The sequence below is a fragment of the Marmota marmota genome, unplaced genomic scaffold (genome assembly GCF_001458135.2).
Source record: "Marmota marmota marmota unplaced genomic scaffold, marMar, whole genome shotgun sequence".
Classification (NCBI taxonomy): domain Eukaryota; kingdom Metazoa; phylum Chordata; class Mammalia; order Rodentia; family Sciuridae; genus Marmota; species Marmota marmota.
In genome coordinates, this window is record NW_026000174.1 from 64,539,706 (window position 1) to 64,557,685 (window position 17,980).

Sequence of the window (17,980 nt, forward strand, 5' to 3'; positions counted from 1 at the left end):
ACAAAAAAATCAGAGATATAATATAATCCATCTGTGCCCCGATGCATTTACTACTGTAGCCCACCTAAGAATGATTGGTGCCAAAGCTAAGCAGGTGTCTCACTCATCTGGTTCAGATCCCGGCTCTGACATTTACACTCAATTTATCCAACTGTGTGAAGCCTCTGCTTGTTCAGCAATCGCATAAGGTTGATAATAATACTTGCTTCGTGTACATATTGATTAAAGTATAAAGCACTTTCCACAGGACCTCAAGCAGAGGACATCATTACTCCATTCAGTAGACATTTTTAGTTAATTCACTAAATGACAGATGCTGTTCAAAGGCCTGGGGGCATCGTCTTAAACAAGGAAGTCTTCTCCTTGTGGATTTCAAAGAGAGATAATAGCAAATTACCAAAATAAATGACGCGATGGTGCACGCCTATAATCCCAGCTACTTGGGAGGCTGAGGTAGGAGGATTGCAAGTTCAAGACCAGCCTGGGCAACTTCACAAGACCCTGTCTCAAAATAAAATTTTTAAAAAGGACTGAAGATGTAGCTTAGTGGTAGAGTGCTTGCCTAGCACAGGTACTGGATTCAATAGCCAGTATGGCAAAAATGAAAAGAACCCAAAATAAAAAGTCATATTTCCTTAAACAAGAAGAAGAAAAGTCAGGCAGGGCAAATGGGATAAAGATGGGATGTGATTTTATGTAGACTCCTCAGGAAAGGCCAGCAGAGAAGGTGAACCTTGAACAGAGACCTTCGTCAATGCCGTTGCTATTAATATTCCTCATTGGCAGTGCGCTGAGTTTGGCACTAACAGAGTATTTTTTCCCAGTGTCCAAATGGACATGGCTGCCTGACTTATCTCACCAAGAGGAATGTCGGAGATAGAAGAGAACTTAGAGATTCTCTAGTCCATTTTATAGATGGAAAACTGAGACCCAAAAAGCGAAAACAGGATGCGAAGCAAAAGCCCTGACATCACGGGATTTGCATTCCAGCGAGGGAGAAGAAGGTGAACACGTTAGGGAACTGATATGTGCCAGAGAGCAATAAGTAGACGGAGAGAGTAAGAAAGCGGTAAGAAGCACAGTGGAGCCGGGTACGGTGGCACACACCTGTAATCCCAGCGGTGCAGGAGGCCGAGGCAGGAGGATCGTGAATTCGAGACCCTGTCTCAAAATAAAATAATTAAAAGGGCTGGGATGCAGCTCAATAGTAAATACCTCTGGGTTCAATCCCCAGTACCCTAAATAAATAAATAAAAGCATAGGTGGTACCTGGCATCAGGGGAGGGAGGGCTAGTTACGCCACATGAGGTGATGTTGTAGGTAAAGGGTTTGTCACAGGGAAGGACATTGCAGATATAGTTCATAGCACTCAAGAGCCCTGAGGTGGGAGCTTGCCGACTGGATCAAGGAACAGCAAGAAGGCCCCTGTGGACGAGCTCAATGAGGGCAGGAGAGATGGTGTAAGAAAAACAGGGAGAGCCAGGTCATTTGGGAGCCTTGGACCACAGCCAGCTCTTGAGCTGTGTCTCACAGTGAGATGGGCCCCATGGAAGGAGGTCAGGAGTGAGGAATGACATTATTTGACTGACGCCTTAAAAGGATCAACCTTGTTGCCATGGTAAGAAGAGACCAGAGGGGTCCAAGCTAGAAACAGGGACCAGCCGGGTGTGGTGGCACACGCCTGTCATCCCAGGACTCAGAAGGCTGAGGCAGGAGAATTACAAGTTCAAGGCCAGCCTCAGTGATTTTGGGAAGCCCTAAGCAACTCAGCAAGAATCAGTCTCAACAGCAAAAAGCAAAAAGGGCTGGAGATGTGGCTCAGTGGCTGAGCACCACTTGGTTCAATCTCCTGTACCAAAAAAATAAAAATGAAAATGAAAAGGACTGGGAATGGAGCTCCGTGGTAAAGCACCCCCGAGTTCAACCCCCAGGACCAAACGAAAAGGAGCAGGGAGACCAGTTAGGAAACTGTGACCATAATTCAAGTGAGAGTTGCAGTGACTCAGAGGGGGACAGCAGTGGTAGAGATGGGGAAGGGACCAGATTCTAGATACGGACAATAGAGCGGATGGAGTTGCTAATGGTGTATCTAGTGTAAAAGAATAAGAGGAGGGCAGAATGACGTCACAACTTTCTCCTGAGCAACTTGACTTTTATTGAGATGATAAAAAGATAAAATAGCAGTACTATTCACAACAAACAAAAGGTAAAAACAACCTGGAAGCCCGTCAACCGATGAATGGATGAACAGAATGTGGCAAACACATGCACCGAATAGTAACCTTAAAAAGAAATGAAATTCTGACACATGCTACACCATAGATGAACCTTGAAGATGTTGTTCAAGTAAAGTGAGCCAGACACAAAAGGACCAATCTCATTTGATTCCACTTACATGAGATGACCTAAAGGAGTCGGATTCACAAAACCAGAAACTGGAAAGGTTGTAGCCAGGGGTTGGAGGAAAGGGAAGAGGGAGTCAGAGTTTCAATTTAGGAAGATGGAATACCTTCTGGAGCCAGGCATGGCAGTGCAAGCCTGTAGCCCCAGTGACTCGGGAGGGTGAGGTAGGAGGAACACAAGTTCAAAGTCAGCCTCAGCAATTTAGCCAGACCTTGTTGACAGTCATACAACATTGTGAATGTACTTCATGAGCGATAAACCAAAAAGTCATTAAAATAACTTTGTTATTTCAGTTTTTTTGTTTGTTTGTTTTGGCTATTGGGGATTGAGCCCCAGGGGTTGCTGTACCACTGAGCTACACCCCCAGTCCCTTTTATTTCTGATTTTGAAACAGTGTCTCATTAAGTTGCTGAGACTGGCCTCGAACTTACCATCCTCCTGCCTCTGCCTCCCAAATCACTGAGGTTATAGGAATGCCCCACTACACCCAGCTATTTCAAAATTTTTACCAAGGTCATAATATGGATGTGGCAGAATGAATTTAAATATAAAATGTATGAACAAATGGCAAATTATATGTCATGCATGTTATTACCATTTTTTTAAGTAGAGATTTTAAATATTCGTTCACTGGCAAAGCCCTATAAGGATTCCGAGATTCATAAATACAAATACAAATGAGAAACTACGCTGGAGTTTTCCTGTGGTTAACAGCAGGTACGGGAATATCCCACCAACCGGGCTTTGGAATAGGGAGAAGCAGATCAGTGGGAGGGGAGGGCCACATTGAAAATAGAGGCTGTTTCAGAAAAAATAACAAGATGAAAGAGAATAGGACTAGAATAGAACAATCAGAGAAGCCAGAGGAGCAAGGGAGTCGAAACAGGATCGGGGCACTGGGGACCACAGATGGTGAGAGAAATCTGATGACATTCCAATGCAAAGCTGGTAAAAGGGTGTGACTGCAACAGCTAGCATTTATTAAGCACTTACTGTGTCAGGCACAGCCCTAAGCTGTGTACTGGCACCAATCCTCACAGCATCATATAAGGGAAGTGCTGTGGCCTCCCTGACCTCACAGACAGAGAAGCCAGAACCAGCCTGAGGGTAGAGTAGCAGAAACAAGACCCAAGCCCAGCAGTCGGTCCATCCCAGAGCTGGCTCCTCCCACCAGGCTCCATCCCCAGATGGGTTTGCAGCTTTAACTTTCGGACATCCCACACTTAAAACCTTCTAGAATGTTTAGGACACTGTGTCACCAGACAGAGCTCTGCTGGCCTGAGCTAAACAGCCTTATCTCCAAGTCTAGCAGTGACTCTGATTTTCTGCTTATTTACTGTGCTGATACCCCAAGAAAACCCACTCAGTCTCTCTTGCATATATATGAGTTTTTAGATGTTCAGGGAAATAGCAGAATCCCCTGGGGAAGGTGACTTCAAGAGAGCTGAAGGCTAATGGCAGGGTAGGAAAGGCTGGTGTCTGGCATTCCAACGGAGCCATGTTTACACGAAGCTCCAGCTTCAAAGTCCACCAAACTGAGGGACACGCAAGTTGGTTTCTAAGGAAATGTCCCTGATGAGGGAAAAGAGGCGTCCCTGGCAAGAGGAACTGTAATCTTCCTCCTTAGTTTCAGCCAAGGCTCGTGAGGATGAAAACACACACACGTTTCTCTAAGCTCCAGGACTTAATCAGAATCCCTCCTACTGGCTGCTTTAATTCTGGCTCTTGCAGCATCGGGCTCTTCATGGGTGCTTGATAAATGCACAAGAAATGGATAGCATCCAGTGCAAGTCCTTAGAGGAACAGGATCCCATCTAAGTCACCAACTTAATGTTGAAGTGAATCATAGAAGCAGCGAGTGCCACACTGGGAAGGCCAACCCTGTGAGAAACCAGAACCTGCTCCCAGAGGGCACGAGGCACTGACCAGCCACGTGACGCTGGGAAGCCAGCCAGTAGCTCTCACCATTATCTGCCTATTTTATTTGCCAGGCATCCTGTGCCGAGGACCCTCCCAGGCCCCCAATTGTCGTGGAGGCTACTAGAAGCCTGGCACTCTGGGAGCTGAGACAGGGAGGCCCAGGCACTCAGGCAGACACAGAAGGGCATTGAGTCCAAACTGGGAGGCTCAGATGGGCCTGGGGTGATGATTCAAAGGACCAGTAAGAGAGGGGGCAGCAGGCTATGCAAGACAGAGAAGACACGACCACGTGTCTTCATGAAGGCACCGAAGCATGGAACAGCATGGTTGATCTGGGGGACCTGCAAGCATTTTCGTATGGCTGGAATGAAGGGTGCCCTGTGGCAAGCAGTGGAAGGGGATCACAGTGGCCTTGTGTGCTAAGCTAAGGACATGAACTGTACCCTGCAAGCCATAGGGGGCTACTGAAGAATTTTAAGGTGGGGAATAACATGATCTGTTATTATTATTATTATTATTTATAATTTTAGACTGACACTATTTAAGCTCAGCAGTGGAAGAAAAGATAGCAGAAAGAATAGGTGACCCTCTCTAGTAAGTGAGCCTTGTCTCTGGGTAGAGGAAATAATCAGAGCAAAACAGGGTGGGGCTTGAGGAGGGGAGACGGGTTACCGAATATTTGCTACAGAAACAGTCATCCAGGGCAGAGATGGGGTGCTGGGGAGAGAAGAGGTGAGGAAGGGAATGCACAGGCCCCTAGAGGTGTCAGCCCGGAGGCCAAGGCACTACAGGGTGCGGGGATGGAGGAGGGAGAGGCCTCGGGGTGGATAGGGAGGAACCTGGACTCCATTTCCCCAGGGACAGTGCAGTCACTCTACTCCAGCTGACATTGCCATGTGGGATGCAGGCTCAGAGAATATTACGAAATTTTAAGAAGTCATAAATTCCCATATTATCTGTGAAATCTCCTCATTCTTATATGTTTGCAATTTCAATATGTTTGCAAGTAACCTCCAAAAGAAGTTTAATTTTTATTCAAGGCAAAAAAAAAAATATATAACTGTGGCCTCAACTGGGCAGGAGTCCTCCATCTAACTCCCTACAATACAGGATTTCAATGTCCCAGAGTCCCTTCTTCCCCTCAGGGACACTGTCCCTTCTGTCCCCTTACATGGGCGTCTCCCACCTGAGAAAGCATTTCCTTTATATGATCAGAAAGGCTTTGACTTCAACTCTGGTGGACTCTTCAGCTAGCAGTAGATTCCAACCCTCTAATTCTAAGCCTTTGGACTCGGCCGCACCATGGCCTTGAGTTTTACAGATAATGTCCTGAATGCATCTGGATGTTCCAGGGCAGCCCTACAATTCGAGAAACTCTGAGAGTCCTGGAGTAAGTGATTCTTGGGTAGAAAGTGCATTTCCTACAGGCTTTTCCAAAAGCTGGAAGGAGAGAAGAAGGTCTTGGATTTCTAGTGCCACAAGGTGCTGTCATCTGCAGGTGCTCTCCTGAGCCCTATTTCTGGGTATGGTTCTTGTAATTAAGGTTATCATTCTTTCAGTCCCCCCCCCCACTTCTCTCACCTGCATTTGAAACTGCCCCTGCTTGGCTGGTGGCTTCCTTGGATTTATTCTGGTCTTTGCATCCCGGGGTTGATGACTGTGGTGTGCTCTAACAATAAGGATAAAGATGATTACAGAGTCACTCGGGGAATCAGCCAACCGATTAACATGTCTCAGATGCCTACCGTGAGCATATAAAACACCAGACACCCCACCCCTCCAACGCCACCCCAACACGCCCCGGCCCAGTCTAAGTTCCTCCCTTGCCTGGAAGCTCTGGCTATAAAAGAGATAACAAAGGATGTTAAGAAGGGACCTGGCACAAGCTCAAAAACATCCTTCTGTGAAAGTTCAGTGAATCTCACACAAAGGAGACAATGTTATCTGAGGTTCATGGGATTCAGAGGACCCAGTCTCTGTCCTCGAGGACTTTGCAATGGTAGAAAGAGAGAGCAAGAGCGCGCAATTGAACACAGAAGAACAATGTGTTGTCAAATGAGTAATGTGTCAGGAAGCAGGATTGGGGGACTCATCGATTACTGTCCATTGAGTATCCATTCTCTGTCCAGAACCAAGCTGGATTCCACGGGACAGGGCAAACAACCAGTAAACTCCGCCAGAAGTTCCTAAAGCCTTATGTGGCACGGTTCCAATCCAAGGGTCGCCACCCTCTTGGAGGGACAAGTACCATCAGGAAGGAGAGACAACCCGGCCACAGGATTCCCTAGCCAATTGCATCTGGCAGCAACATGGAAACCTGTTTTCATGGAGAACAGAGTTGCTGTTAATAGCTTTAATAGGTGGGGCTTTTCAGGTCTTTACTCAAGTTGGCTATCATTCCCAGAAATTCTCTTCCCCAGGAGGAAATAACTTGGAGGTTGATGAATAAGTCAGGATCTTCAACTTCAAATCGGTGAATTTTTGGACTCACACTTCCTTCCTACAGACACACTGTTCTCCCTATCTCCATATTTTTTGTGGAGCCAGGGAGAATGTTGAGGCCAGTTAAATTTTTTCTCCCCCGTAAATAATAAGTAAATTCCTCATTAGACTTTCCTAAGGGGCTGAAAAAAACAGATTTTTGTGTCCCAGAGCCTAGCAGAGTGTTCCCAGCATTCTGGAAACGTTTGTTACTTGGATAGATAAATGATGAATGAATAACAGATTGATAATTGCATCCCTTTAATAACAAATGGCATGAACACTTCCAAGGCTCTTGAAAACTGTCCATAAATTAATCCCATCCCACTGATTCTTTCTTGTCACAAATTTCCAAAAATTCTAAGAGATAAATCCAATATGAATTATTTTACAAAAACAATCTTGCCTTTTCCAGAAAGGCTTGGTTGAATAAGCATTTGAGGACTCTTCTTTTTTTATTTTTTTTAATTCATCCAGCTTTCAGTTATAAAAATGCATCTCAGAATAAGTCCAAAACCCACCACAGAAGAAAGGAATGTTTTTTTCCTTCAAAAACAATAATCAGATAATAATGACAAACACATCAGCCCTTACCACATGCCAAACAGAGCCAGTTATGACTTGTATGTTAAAGCCTTACAACAACCAGGAGATATGTGCTGTCATAACCCCACCTGCCTTCATCTTACCCCAGTCTTTTTCAATTTTTATTTTGAGACAGGGTCTTACTAAGTTGCTTAGGTTCTGACTAAGTTGCTGAAGCTGGCCTCAAACTTTTGATCCTCCTGCCTCAGCCTCCGGAGTCTCTGGGATTACAGGAGTGTGCTTCTATGCCTGGCCAGAGCTGCAGTTTGAACCCAGTCCAACTGGTCTCATGAATCCATACTATATACCATGCTATAAACCATCCATGTTTTGCTGCGTATGTTAGAAAAATCAAAAAATGGAGATGGGGAGGTGGGGAAGTCAAAGCCCAACCAAATTGTCAGCATATTCAAGATTCAATGTTATCTTGAAGAAGCGATGGTTCTTAGCTAAATATACAGACTGCTTCACAGTGTTCTGTCTGTGCAATTACCAAAAACAGACTATTTTAGAAATAACTGTAATATCATAAGAAGATTCTATAATAGCTATACAAATAAAGAACAGAGAAACATTCAGTTTCCATTTACTTTAGAAAATAAAAATCAAATCATCAAGCAAATGGTTTTCTAATACAATGCAAATTTAATCTGGAGCCATCAAAATAAGTCACACTGCCTTAAAAAAGCCTAGCTTCCCTCTAAAGTACAGTGACAGCATTAAATACTGTCTTCCGTAATTGTTAGGAGGGAGCCACTACAAAGTCCAGCCATCCTGGGTGGAGATCTGATTCCATCCAACACAGATTGCTATTAAGGCACTCAATGATTCTAATTGATGTTGAGGCAGTCAAGCAGAAAGAGAGGAAATCTTATTCACAACCAAATACCATTCTTAGAGAAAATTTTCAAGGAGGAAAATCCTTTCACAGCCACCATTTTCATATTATCTTGAATACAGAGCTTAAGAAAAATGAAAGAATAAATAAATGATTTTAAGATGGGAACAGGGGTTCTGGAGACATAGCTCAGTTGGTAGAGTGCTTGCCTTGCATGCACAAGGCCCTGGGTTCAATCCCCAGCACCACCAAAGGAAAAAAAAAAAAAAAAGATGGGGAAGGGGGCGGGAAATAGCCATGAAATTGAATGGTGTAGAACTTTAAATGTTCTTATGGATTTTCCTTTTAAAATGAACTTGTCTTTGGAGAACATTGAACTAGGTGATGTGTGAGCTTGGAAAAGATTAAAGCAGGATCCAGCCTGTGGTATTGTTTCTAGGTATCCAGAAAATGATTTAAAGATAGGTCTGTGGACAAAACCAACCACTACCACCGGGGTGTTCTGACCTGATCAACGGAGAAGCCCAGGGCTGATGTGCCACAGCCTCACTCTAGGATATGGTCACATTATGGAAAGAAAGGAGGACGCAGAAATGCAGGCCGTGAAGTGAGGAGGAGCAGGGGCAAGGGACATGGATCCCCTGCTCCTCATCAAGGCTGCTACACCTAAAGGTCGTGGTGAAATGTGTGGAGAAAACAGATACAACAACCATTCCTACCAGAAAGAGCAGAGACCTGATTAGATTCACCGTGTAAAGTAGTTACAGAAGACAGCATTAAATACTACCATTACTACACCTGGGATTGTGGTACTAATGCAAATCACTCACAACTCCTCAGCCAAGACAATGTTTGTTCAAACACTGAGATCCTAGAGACTGGTAAAATAAATAAATAAATAAAAATAAAAGAGACCAGTGAACCAATACAGATATTAAAAAAAAAAAAAAAACATGGACTTTCACATCCAGAAGTGCAATACAAAAACCTTTATAGAGGCCAATTTGGTAGTAGCTGTTAAAAGCCAGGCACTGTGGGGCTGGGGTTGTGGCTCAAAAGTAGAGTGCTCGTCTAACACATGCAGGGTGCTAGGTTCGATGCTCAGTACCACATAAAAATAAAATAAAAGTATTGTGGCCAACTACAACTAAATATATATATATATATATATTTTTTTTTTTTTTTAAGTCAGGCACTGTGGTGCACAGCTGTAATCCCAGCAACCAGGGAGGCTGAGACAGTAGGAGGCCAGCCTTCGCCTCTTAACTGGACTCTATCTCAAAATAAAAAGTAAAAAGGGCTGGGGATGTAGCTCAGTGGTGGAGCGCCCCTGGGTTCAATCCCTAGTACCAAAATAAAAAAGAAAGTAACTATGAAAATGTCAAGTACTTGGGCTCCTGTGTTCAATGCATTTCCATCTCTAGGTATCCAAGTAAAATATTTGCATATGGGCTGGGATGTAGCTCAGTGGCAAAGCATCTGCCTTGCATTCGCAAAGCCCTGGGTTCGACCCCCAGTTCCAAAAAAAAAAAAAGAACCCCACCAAAAAAAAATAAGATTAAAAAAAAAAACCCTTTAAAAAATATTTGCATATATGTGTCTCAAAGGAGTGTGTGCAAGGATGTCTGTTGACACTGGAAATTACTGAAGGTCCATCATTAGAGAAATTGTCAAATAATACAATACTTCGTTCAGGCTGTGCAATATTTATAACAGTGAAAACAAAATTGTTTTTTAAAAATTCAGTCTGATCTTAGTTGCTTCTTTTTTAGTTTATTTATTTATTTGTTTATTGATTGATTGATTGGTACTGAGGATTGAACCCAGGGGCACTCAACTACTGAGCCACATCCCCAGCTCTTTTTTATAATTTATTTAGAGACAGGGTATCACCAGGGTCTCACTGAGTTGCTTAAGAGCCTCACTAAGTAGCTGAGGCTGGCCTGAACTCCAAATCCTCCTGCCTCAGCCTCCCAACCTACTGGGATTACAGGTATGTGCCACCCTGCCCTGCCAGTTGTTTCTTTTTTTAAACCCACCAATCTATAGACCTCTGTTAACATAGAGATTTGTCCAAATCCATAGAATCAAGTCCGCAGAGCACATGCATAATTGATGCCACAGGTCATCACTAAAGAGGAACATGTTAATTAGATTTGGAACAAGGGGAACTTCCTTTGCATTGTTTGAATTTTTTTACAAAAAAATAATTGCTCTGTGGTATAATTATAAAACAAATCTTTGGGAATGTTAGTTCTGAAACCGTCTACCTGCCCAACAGAGTGTTTATCAGGGGTGAAAGTATTTTATCAGCTTTGATTACTTCAACAGAGGTGGTGGTTCTTTCAAAAATATTCATCGAGCACCTACTATGGGCCAGGCACTGATCTAGACTCTGGGGGAGTAAAACTCCCTGCCTTCATAGAATTCCTATTTCAATGGAGTTGATGACATTATCCGCTCAGAGAAGGGGACAGGTATCTCTGGAAGAGAGGCATGGGGAGATTAAATATTTCCAAAGACAGGGGCTTGACATCAGGGGCTCTGGTCATATCTTCCAGGCCAAGAAAAGAAGACGAAATGGGAGAGGCTCAGACTTTAGTGAAGACCCATAGCATCTGGCCGCCCCTCACCACCAGTCTCCACCTCTGCTCCAACCAGCTGTGCAAGCTGAGGCCTCTGCTGCTGGGCCGCTCCTTTGCCACTTCCTGGCCTCTAGAGAGACTGAGAACCAGGCAAAGAAGGGGAAGGCGGTGTGATCAAGCTCTGGGCTCACGTAGGAGATCCAAATGAGAGTTCCCCGTTCTGCAGGGGACTCTTAGAATGTGATGGCCAAGAGTGAAGAGGTGAGAGGACAGAGAATACCCAGTGAGAGGAGAGTGAGTGAAGGAGGGCTAAGGAGGGATGGGCAGAGAGGATGGAGCCTGTTAGGAGCTAACTGTGCTCCACCCTGGTCCAAGGGGAGAGAACACCACCCACCGTGAGCCACCGGACCAAGGCCCAGCCAGCCCTTCAGTGCTGGGAAGCCATGTGGCAAAGCCTGCTGGTCCTTAGACCCTCACTCTCCCTAGGGAGTCCCCCCTCTAGGCCACCCAACTTCCTATCTAAACAGAACAGAATAGGGATTAGGGTCGGTAAAAGGATTCAAGAGGGGCCTAACATGAAAAAGTGGAACTGAGTTTGCGGCTTACCCAAAAGATCAAACACACTTTAACTGCATATGTAAGATTTAAGGTGAAAAGGTTAAGGGTATCCTGTATCCCAGACCAGCCTGCATTCACAGAAGAACGACAAGGAGAGGGCCATTGTAAATGCAAAGGAAGGACCTACTGTTGGTAAAATTGCAGACATCCTTGACAAGCCAGCAGAGGGGATATTTCAGCCAGAGAGGCCTTTCCTGAGGCTTTGAAATCATATCTTACAGGTACCTGGTGCCCCACCTGAGCCCGGCCCAACCAACTTCCCTGAGATACCAGTTCTCACACGGGTGCTAGAAGTCTGGGGTAATCTGATTGGCCTAGAGATTCCTGTTTACTAGAGAACACGGGCATTGCTAAGGATCAGAGTCAGGTTTGAACCTGTTCCTCTCGTACCTACGTGCAGGCCCTCAGAGAGCCCCACGGTGAGACACACGGGGCGTGGTCAACAGCTCTGAATTGCTCCAGTGATTTGTAAAATCCAAGTAGGTTTCCAACACCCCCCCCCCCCCCCCCGCGCCTGGGTAACCAGACTAAAAATCAAGCTAAGGAATCACCTCAACTTCATTTCTTTGAGATAAGAAAACCAACTGAGAGATTCCTGGCTCACCCCTCCACAGAGTAAATAATCCTTTTATCTTGCTTTTGGCTGGAAAGAGCTTGTTCTCTGTGGACAAGAAACCAGCAGAAGCCACCTACCTGTGTCTGCTTAGATTTGAACCCCTCAACTCTGAACTGGGGATGTTCACACAACTAAAGACAGGCCATCAAGTTAGCTCAGACATACCCTGACACGTTATTTCTACAACTCCTTCCACAGGAGATTTCTGATCTCAGTGACTTAAAATCTACTTTCTAGAAGGACTTTGCCCCAACCTGAGAAAGATAAACACACTGGCCAACCCCCAGCTTGAACATGAGCCCTGTGTGCCGAGGACATCACAAATGCTCTCCTGCCCTCACGTGCCAGTATACATCCTGACTAGGCTGTTCTGGGTCAAAAAAAATTCACAAGGAAGGAAATGAAAAGGGATAGAGAACAAATGAAGCGAATTAATTTTCTGCCAGGTGCGGTGGTGCACACCTGTAATCCCAGTGGCTCGGGAGGCTGAGGCAGGAGGATCAGGAGTTCAAAGCCAGCCTCAGCAACAGCGAGGCATTAAGCAACTCAGCGAGACTCTGTTGCTAAATACAAAATAGGGCTGGGGGGCTGGTGTTGTGGCTCAGTGCTAGCACGCTCCCCTAGCAAGCACGAGGCCCTGGGTTCGATCCTCAGCACCACATAAAAACAAATAAAGGTATGTGTCCAACTACAACTAAAAAAAAAAGAAAATTTTTTAATGCCTTGTGTAAATGATTTAGGTCTAGATTCCCAGTCTGAAGATCCTTAGGTAAGTGGCACGTTTATAAAAAAAAAAAAAAAATAGGGCTGGGGATGTGGTTCGGTGGTCGAGTGCCCCTGAGTTCAATCCCCAGTATCAAAAAAAACAAAGAGAGAATTGATTTTCCTTTGTTAATAAAACAAAGCATGATGGGGACAAACAGAAAAATCTCAACAGAAAGATACATATTTATGTATTAATTTTTGTTTGGTTTTGGTTTTTTTGATTGTTTGTTTTTGCTTTTGTTTTGTTTTGTTTTGAAACAGAATCTTGCTGCATTGCCCAGGCTGGTCCCAAACTCCTGGGCTTCAAGAATGATCCTCCTGCCTCAGCCTCCTAAGTAACTGGGACTATGGGCACTTGCCACTGAGTGTGATTTATTCATTTTTAACTACTGAAAACAAAAATAATCCGTGGGGAACAGAATGAGCAAGAGTCACATTTCCCAGACTTAAGCAAGATGCTGGCCTCTGGATTTGGACCAGATTTGGGAAGCTGGAATTATAGGCGTGTGCCACCATGAAATAAAAACTAAAGGCTGTTCAATGGAACAGTCCCCACTACAAAACAAACAAACAAACAAAAAAAAAAACACTTCCAGCAACAATTTATCAGAGAATCAGTTCTGAAGTTCAGTTTTTGTTTATTTTTTTTAGCTTTTGTGTATTTGTGTCTGTCTGGTTTTACCCCAAGTTTAGGCACATGCCTCAGAGTTCTAGAACTACGCGGTAAGGGATGGAAGGTAAACTGGTACGTGTGTTGCTGAGGGAAAGTGTATGGAAGTGAGAAGAGAGTGACTGGACGGCTTAGGGAGGTCTGTCATGTGCCCTGTGGTATGTGTCATGGGCCATGTGCCCCAGGCGCAATGGTAGACAGCAGACTGCACCCCTCCCTCACAGAGCTGATGATTTAATATAAGTAATGATGAGAACAGGAAATGACAGAGCATCATAAGGGGATGAGCTAGCGGGGAAGGCAGGAGGTCCTAGGGAAGGCTTCTGCAGGAAAAAACCCTGAAGAAAAAACTCAGAAGATGAGGAGGAGACACCTGTTTGAAATCCAGGGGGCTGCAGAAAGCAGGCTCTTGTTCAAGTGCTGACACAGTAGCCGGGCGCAGAGGTACACGCCTGTAACCCAGAGCTGAGACAGGAGGATCACAAGTTCAAGGGCTGCCTGGGCAACTTAGTGGACACTGTCTCAAAATAAATAAAAGGACTGGGGATCAGTTCAGTGATAAAGCACTCTTGGGTTCAGTACCCAGTTTCCCCCCACAAATGTGTATATAGAGAGAGGGGGCAGGAGTCTGAAAAGAGCTGAGTGTACCTGGCCAGGCCAGCTAGAAGCTACAGAGGTCAGCAATGGCCAAAGTAAAATACAGGGGTGATCGTGGGGTCAAGGATTCTTTGGACCTTGACTGTGTATGAAAAGGCTGAGGCACACAGTACTCAGGACCAGTGGTCTCCACAGCATTTTCTTCCCTGTGTGAACCTATATGGGGCTCAGGCTGGTTTTGTTTGTCTGTTTGTTTTTGGTACTGCGGTTTGAACTCAGGGCCCCTCTACCACGGAGCCATATTCCTCCCTCCAGCCTTCTTTATTTTTTATTTTTCGAATCAGGGTCTTGTTTATTCCCAAGGGTCTCACTAAATTGCTGAAGCTGTCTTCCAACTTGGATTCCCCCTGCCTCCGTCTCCAGAGGCGGAGTGTGCACCGCCATCCCAGATTCAGGCTGTCTTGACTAAAGCACTCCCATCTGATTTTGAAGTCTCCTTATTTAGTGAGAGTCAAGCAAGAGCCCACAGATGCAAAACAACCCACAGGCCAGCCCATGTCAAGAGTGCAGGGGACACGCCCCAACTCTCGTGTTTTTTCCTGTACTCATTTCTGCCATCAGCAAAGTCTATCAAAAGTTCTCTGTGATTATGTAACAAGAACATGGCAAGCACACTTCAGCAACACAGGATCCGACCATTTCCCCTTTGGAAATTGTATAACAAGGAAAGTAAGAAAGTAAGTGAATATAGAAAATGCAATGCCAGCTCTGTACCTGGGTTGCTGCAAGATCTGGAATCACCATCCAGTGGCAAGAATCTGACTGATCAGGTATTTATTTTCTTTTGATAAATAATAATGTATAATCTACCATTTTTAGGGATATTAACTACTTCAAAGAGCAGTCACCAAAAACAGTATTTAGAGGGCATGGTTTTCCCCCATACGTGGCCTGCAGCTCAGTTAAAAAAAAAAAAAAAAAAAAAAACTTGGCTCAAAGCATTACTTTGTCTCTTTGATATGATTCGAGAGAGAGAGTAATTTGGGGGGAAACACGATATTCAAGTAGAGAGAAAAGCAAAAATCCACCTGCTCCCTCCCAGGCCTCCCAGCAAATCTGCCTCAAACTTCAAGTACCTGGCGCTCCTCCCTCCCACAGCTAAATTCCTAGAATTTATTTTCTAGGAATTTAGACAATCCAAACTGGCTGCCTCTCCTCTCTCACCTGACCTGCCTATCTGCTTTAAGGGTCCACTTGAAACTCAAGTTGCTCGCCAAACTTGCAAACTTACAAATAGAAAATGCCCTGTCATTCGTGCCCCGCCCCCCTTCTGACATTCCATCCCTCCCCACTGCCTGCCACTATGGACAGAAGACAGAGCCCTGGCTGCCTGGCAGCTATGTGCCCTTGAAGAGACCACACACCCAAGTAAAACACACAAACCCAGGCCACATTGTGCTGCATTAAAAGGCCCAAGTTAGGGGGCTGGGGTTGTGGCTCAGCGGTAGAGCGCTCGCCTGGCATGTGTGAGGCCCTGGTCTCCATCCTCAGCACCACATAAAAACAAATAAAATGAAGGTATTGTGTCCAACTACAACTAAAAAATAAATACTAAAAATAAAAAGGGCCCAAGTAAGGGACTGGGGTTGTAGCTCAGGGATAGATCATTTGCCTTGCATGCGTGGAGCACTGGGTTTGAAACTCAGCACCACATGAAAATAAATAAATAAAGATATTGTGTCCATCTACAACTTAAAAAAAAAAAAAAAAGGCCCAAGCTGTCAAAAGCATTCCCTTCAGAGGAGGGGAGGGAAAGGGGAAAGGGGTGGTATGGTTTTGGCCAAGTTATATTGTTATATTGTGTGCATTTACGAATGGGTAACAACAAATCCCACCATCATGTATAATTATAATGCACCAATTAAAAAAAAAAAACTAAAATCTGGCAGGTTGGAGCAGGGTAGCTTTCCCTTCAGGGGGCAGGTAGGTGTAAGTAAGTAAAGTGCCCCCTATTGGGGGCCAAGTGCCCCTGCCACAGCCCAGTGTGTTTGCAGCTCAGCATCAGGAGCCATGTGAGACTCCAGGACAGGAAAGAAGGTGAAGGTGTACAGGGGCTGTTTGTGCAGCTTCTCCTGGTAATGAACCCAAAATAGCCACCAGGAGGGGCTTATTCCTCAGAAATCAAATTGTAAACATTCAAAAGTGTTACTATGTATCACATTGTCATATGCAAAGCTGTCCTTTGAGGGAAGTCTGGATAAAGCGAAAAACTGATCCATTTGGGGCTTGGGAAGGCACAGGGTAAAGGGTGAGCCCCTGCACCCATTCCTTGAGAAGTTAACACCTGGCCAGGAGGAGAGTCCAGAAGTCCCACAGAATCCCCCTTCTCGCCTCCCCAGTCCACTCTGGGCCAGGTACCTGCGCCCAGTCCTGCCCAGCTCACCGCCAGGCACAGGGCTCGCAGCCGCCCAGAGGTGGATAAAAATCTGCCCAGATACGGATGACGGAAGAGGATGAGCCCGGGGACTGGCAGACGGGTCCCTCAGGGGGCGGCGGCAGATGCTCCTGGGGACCCGCTCTCTTTCCCCTGGACCCCGACGGCCCGGTTGCAGCATGCGGGCGTGCGGGCTTCGGGGCGTCGTCTGTTTTCTAGCGGGGAACCTGCCTGGATGTCGCAAGCGCGCTGTTTTACTTAGATTGTTTATTTGGGGCTCACCCCTCGCTCGTTTCTGTCCCTTTGAGGTGGTGGGCACGGAACCGGGGCCTCCCACAGGCTGGGCGAGCGCTCAGCCCGGGCCACCGCGCCCCGCCCGGACCCTCTCTCTCTTCTCCTCCTTTTCCCCTTCCCTCTCCACGCCCTTTTACATTCACCCCAACTCCCCTTGACCTAGGGCTCTGCTCCCCCTCTCCCGACCCCGCCCCGCTCCTGGCCCTGGCCCCGCCCCCGCGCCCCTCCAGTCTCCGCGGTGAGGAGCAGGGGGTGGGAGCTCGCGGAGCCTGGGTTCTCCCCGGGGCTCGGCGCGGCGGCTGGAGCTGCTCTGTCCCACCCAGGAAGCGCGGAGGTCCTTTGGCTCACACCGCAGGTTGTGGGCAAGTTCTCAAAACGAGTTAAAATCGGCCTGTGCCCTGGTGCCAAACAGGGCCGGCAGGTGCAGAGATTCGAGGGGAAACTGTCACAAGTGGGGACAACTCTGTTCCGCCCAAAATTGCTCTCTGGAGCCCCCGCCCCCATTTCCAGGTCCTCTCCCAGAGCACGGGCTGTCTCTTAAGGCTCCAGGTGGCCAGAAGGGTGCCCGCAGGTCAGGCTTGCGTGGTCACTCACTGGGGGTTCTGGGGCGCTGGGCGGGGCTATTACAATGCACAAACTTTGATTGCTGTTTCATTCTCCTTTGCTTTATTATCATCATGAAAAAAATGAAGAGGGAAAAGGACCCAGTGTGGCACTGGGCAGGAGGCTGAGACCTGGAGCCCACCATCCCCCCAAAGTGGGCACATGGGTGTTTGTACTCGCTGCCTTTCAAGGCTGGACCTGAAACCAGCCGCACAGCCAGTTCTCAAGTTTCTGTGCCCCTCCCCTTCCACCACCACCCTTCCTCTCCTGCTCCTCCAGCCCCACCCTGCTGAGCCTCACATGCTGTTCCCCGTCATCTTCCAGAATGCCCGAATGCCCCTGTCCAGCTTCTCTCCAACCCTAAAGCAGTTACACGCTGTTACTAACCGTCTCCCTGATATTAGAGCCAGCAGAATGCTGTTAAGAGCACGAGTTTCTCAGTCTCAGCAGACCCCAGTGTGAATCCTCTCTGTCATTTAGTAGCTGTGTGACCCCCATAAACACTGCTTAACCTCTGTGAGCCTCAATTTCTATTAAAAGAGAAAAGTAATTATCATCTCATAGGGTTGTT

The 17,980-nt window shown here is 46.2% G+C and overlaps 1 protein-coding gene across 1 annotated transcript in view; it reads right to left on the reverse strand.

Annotated features, from left to right (window-relative positions):
* Positions 1–17,980, reverse strand: part of Ahnak (AHNAK nucleoprotein) — a 98,283-nt gene that overhangs the window by 35,738 nt on the left and 44,565 nt on the right. The window contains exon 5 of the mRNA XM_048788992.1: positions 5,905–5,992. Coding sequence (XP_048644949.1) covers positions 5,905–5,992 — 88 coding nt within the window. The remainder of the gene's footprint in view (positions 1–5,904; positions 5,993–17,980) is intronic.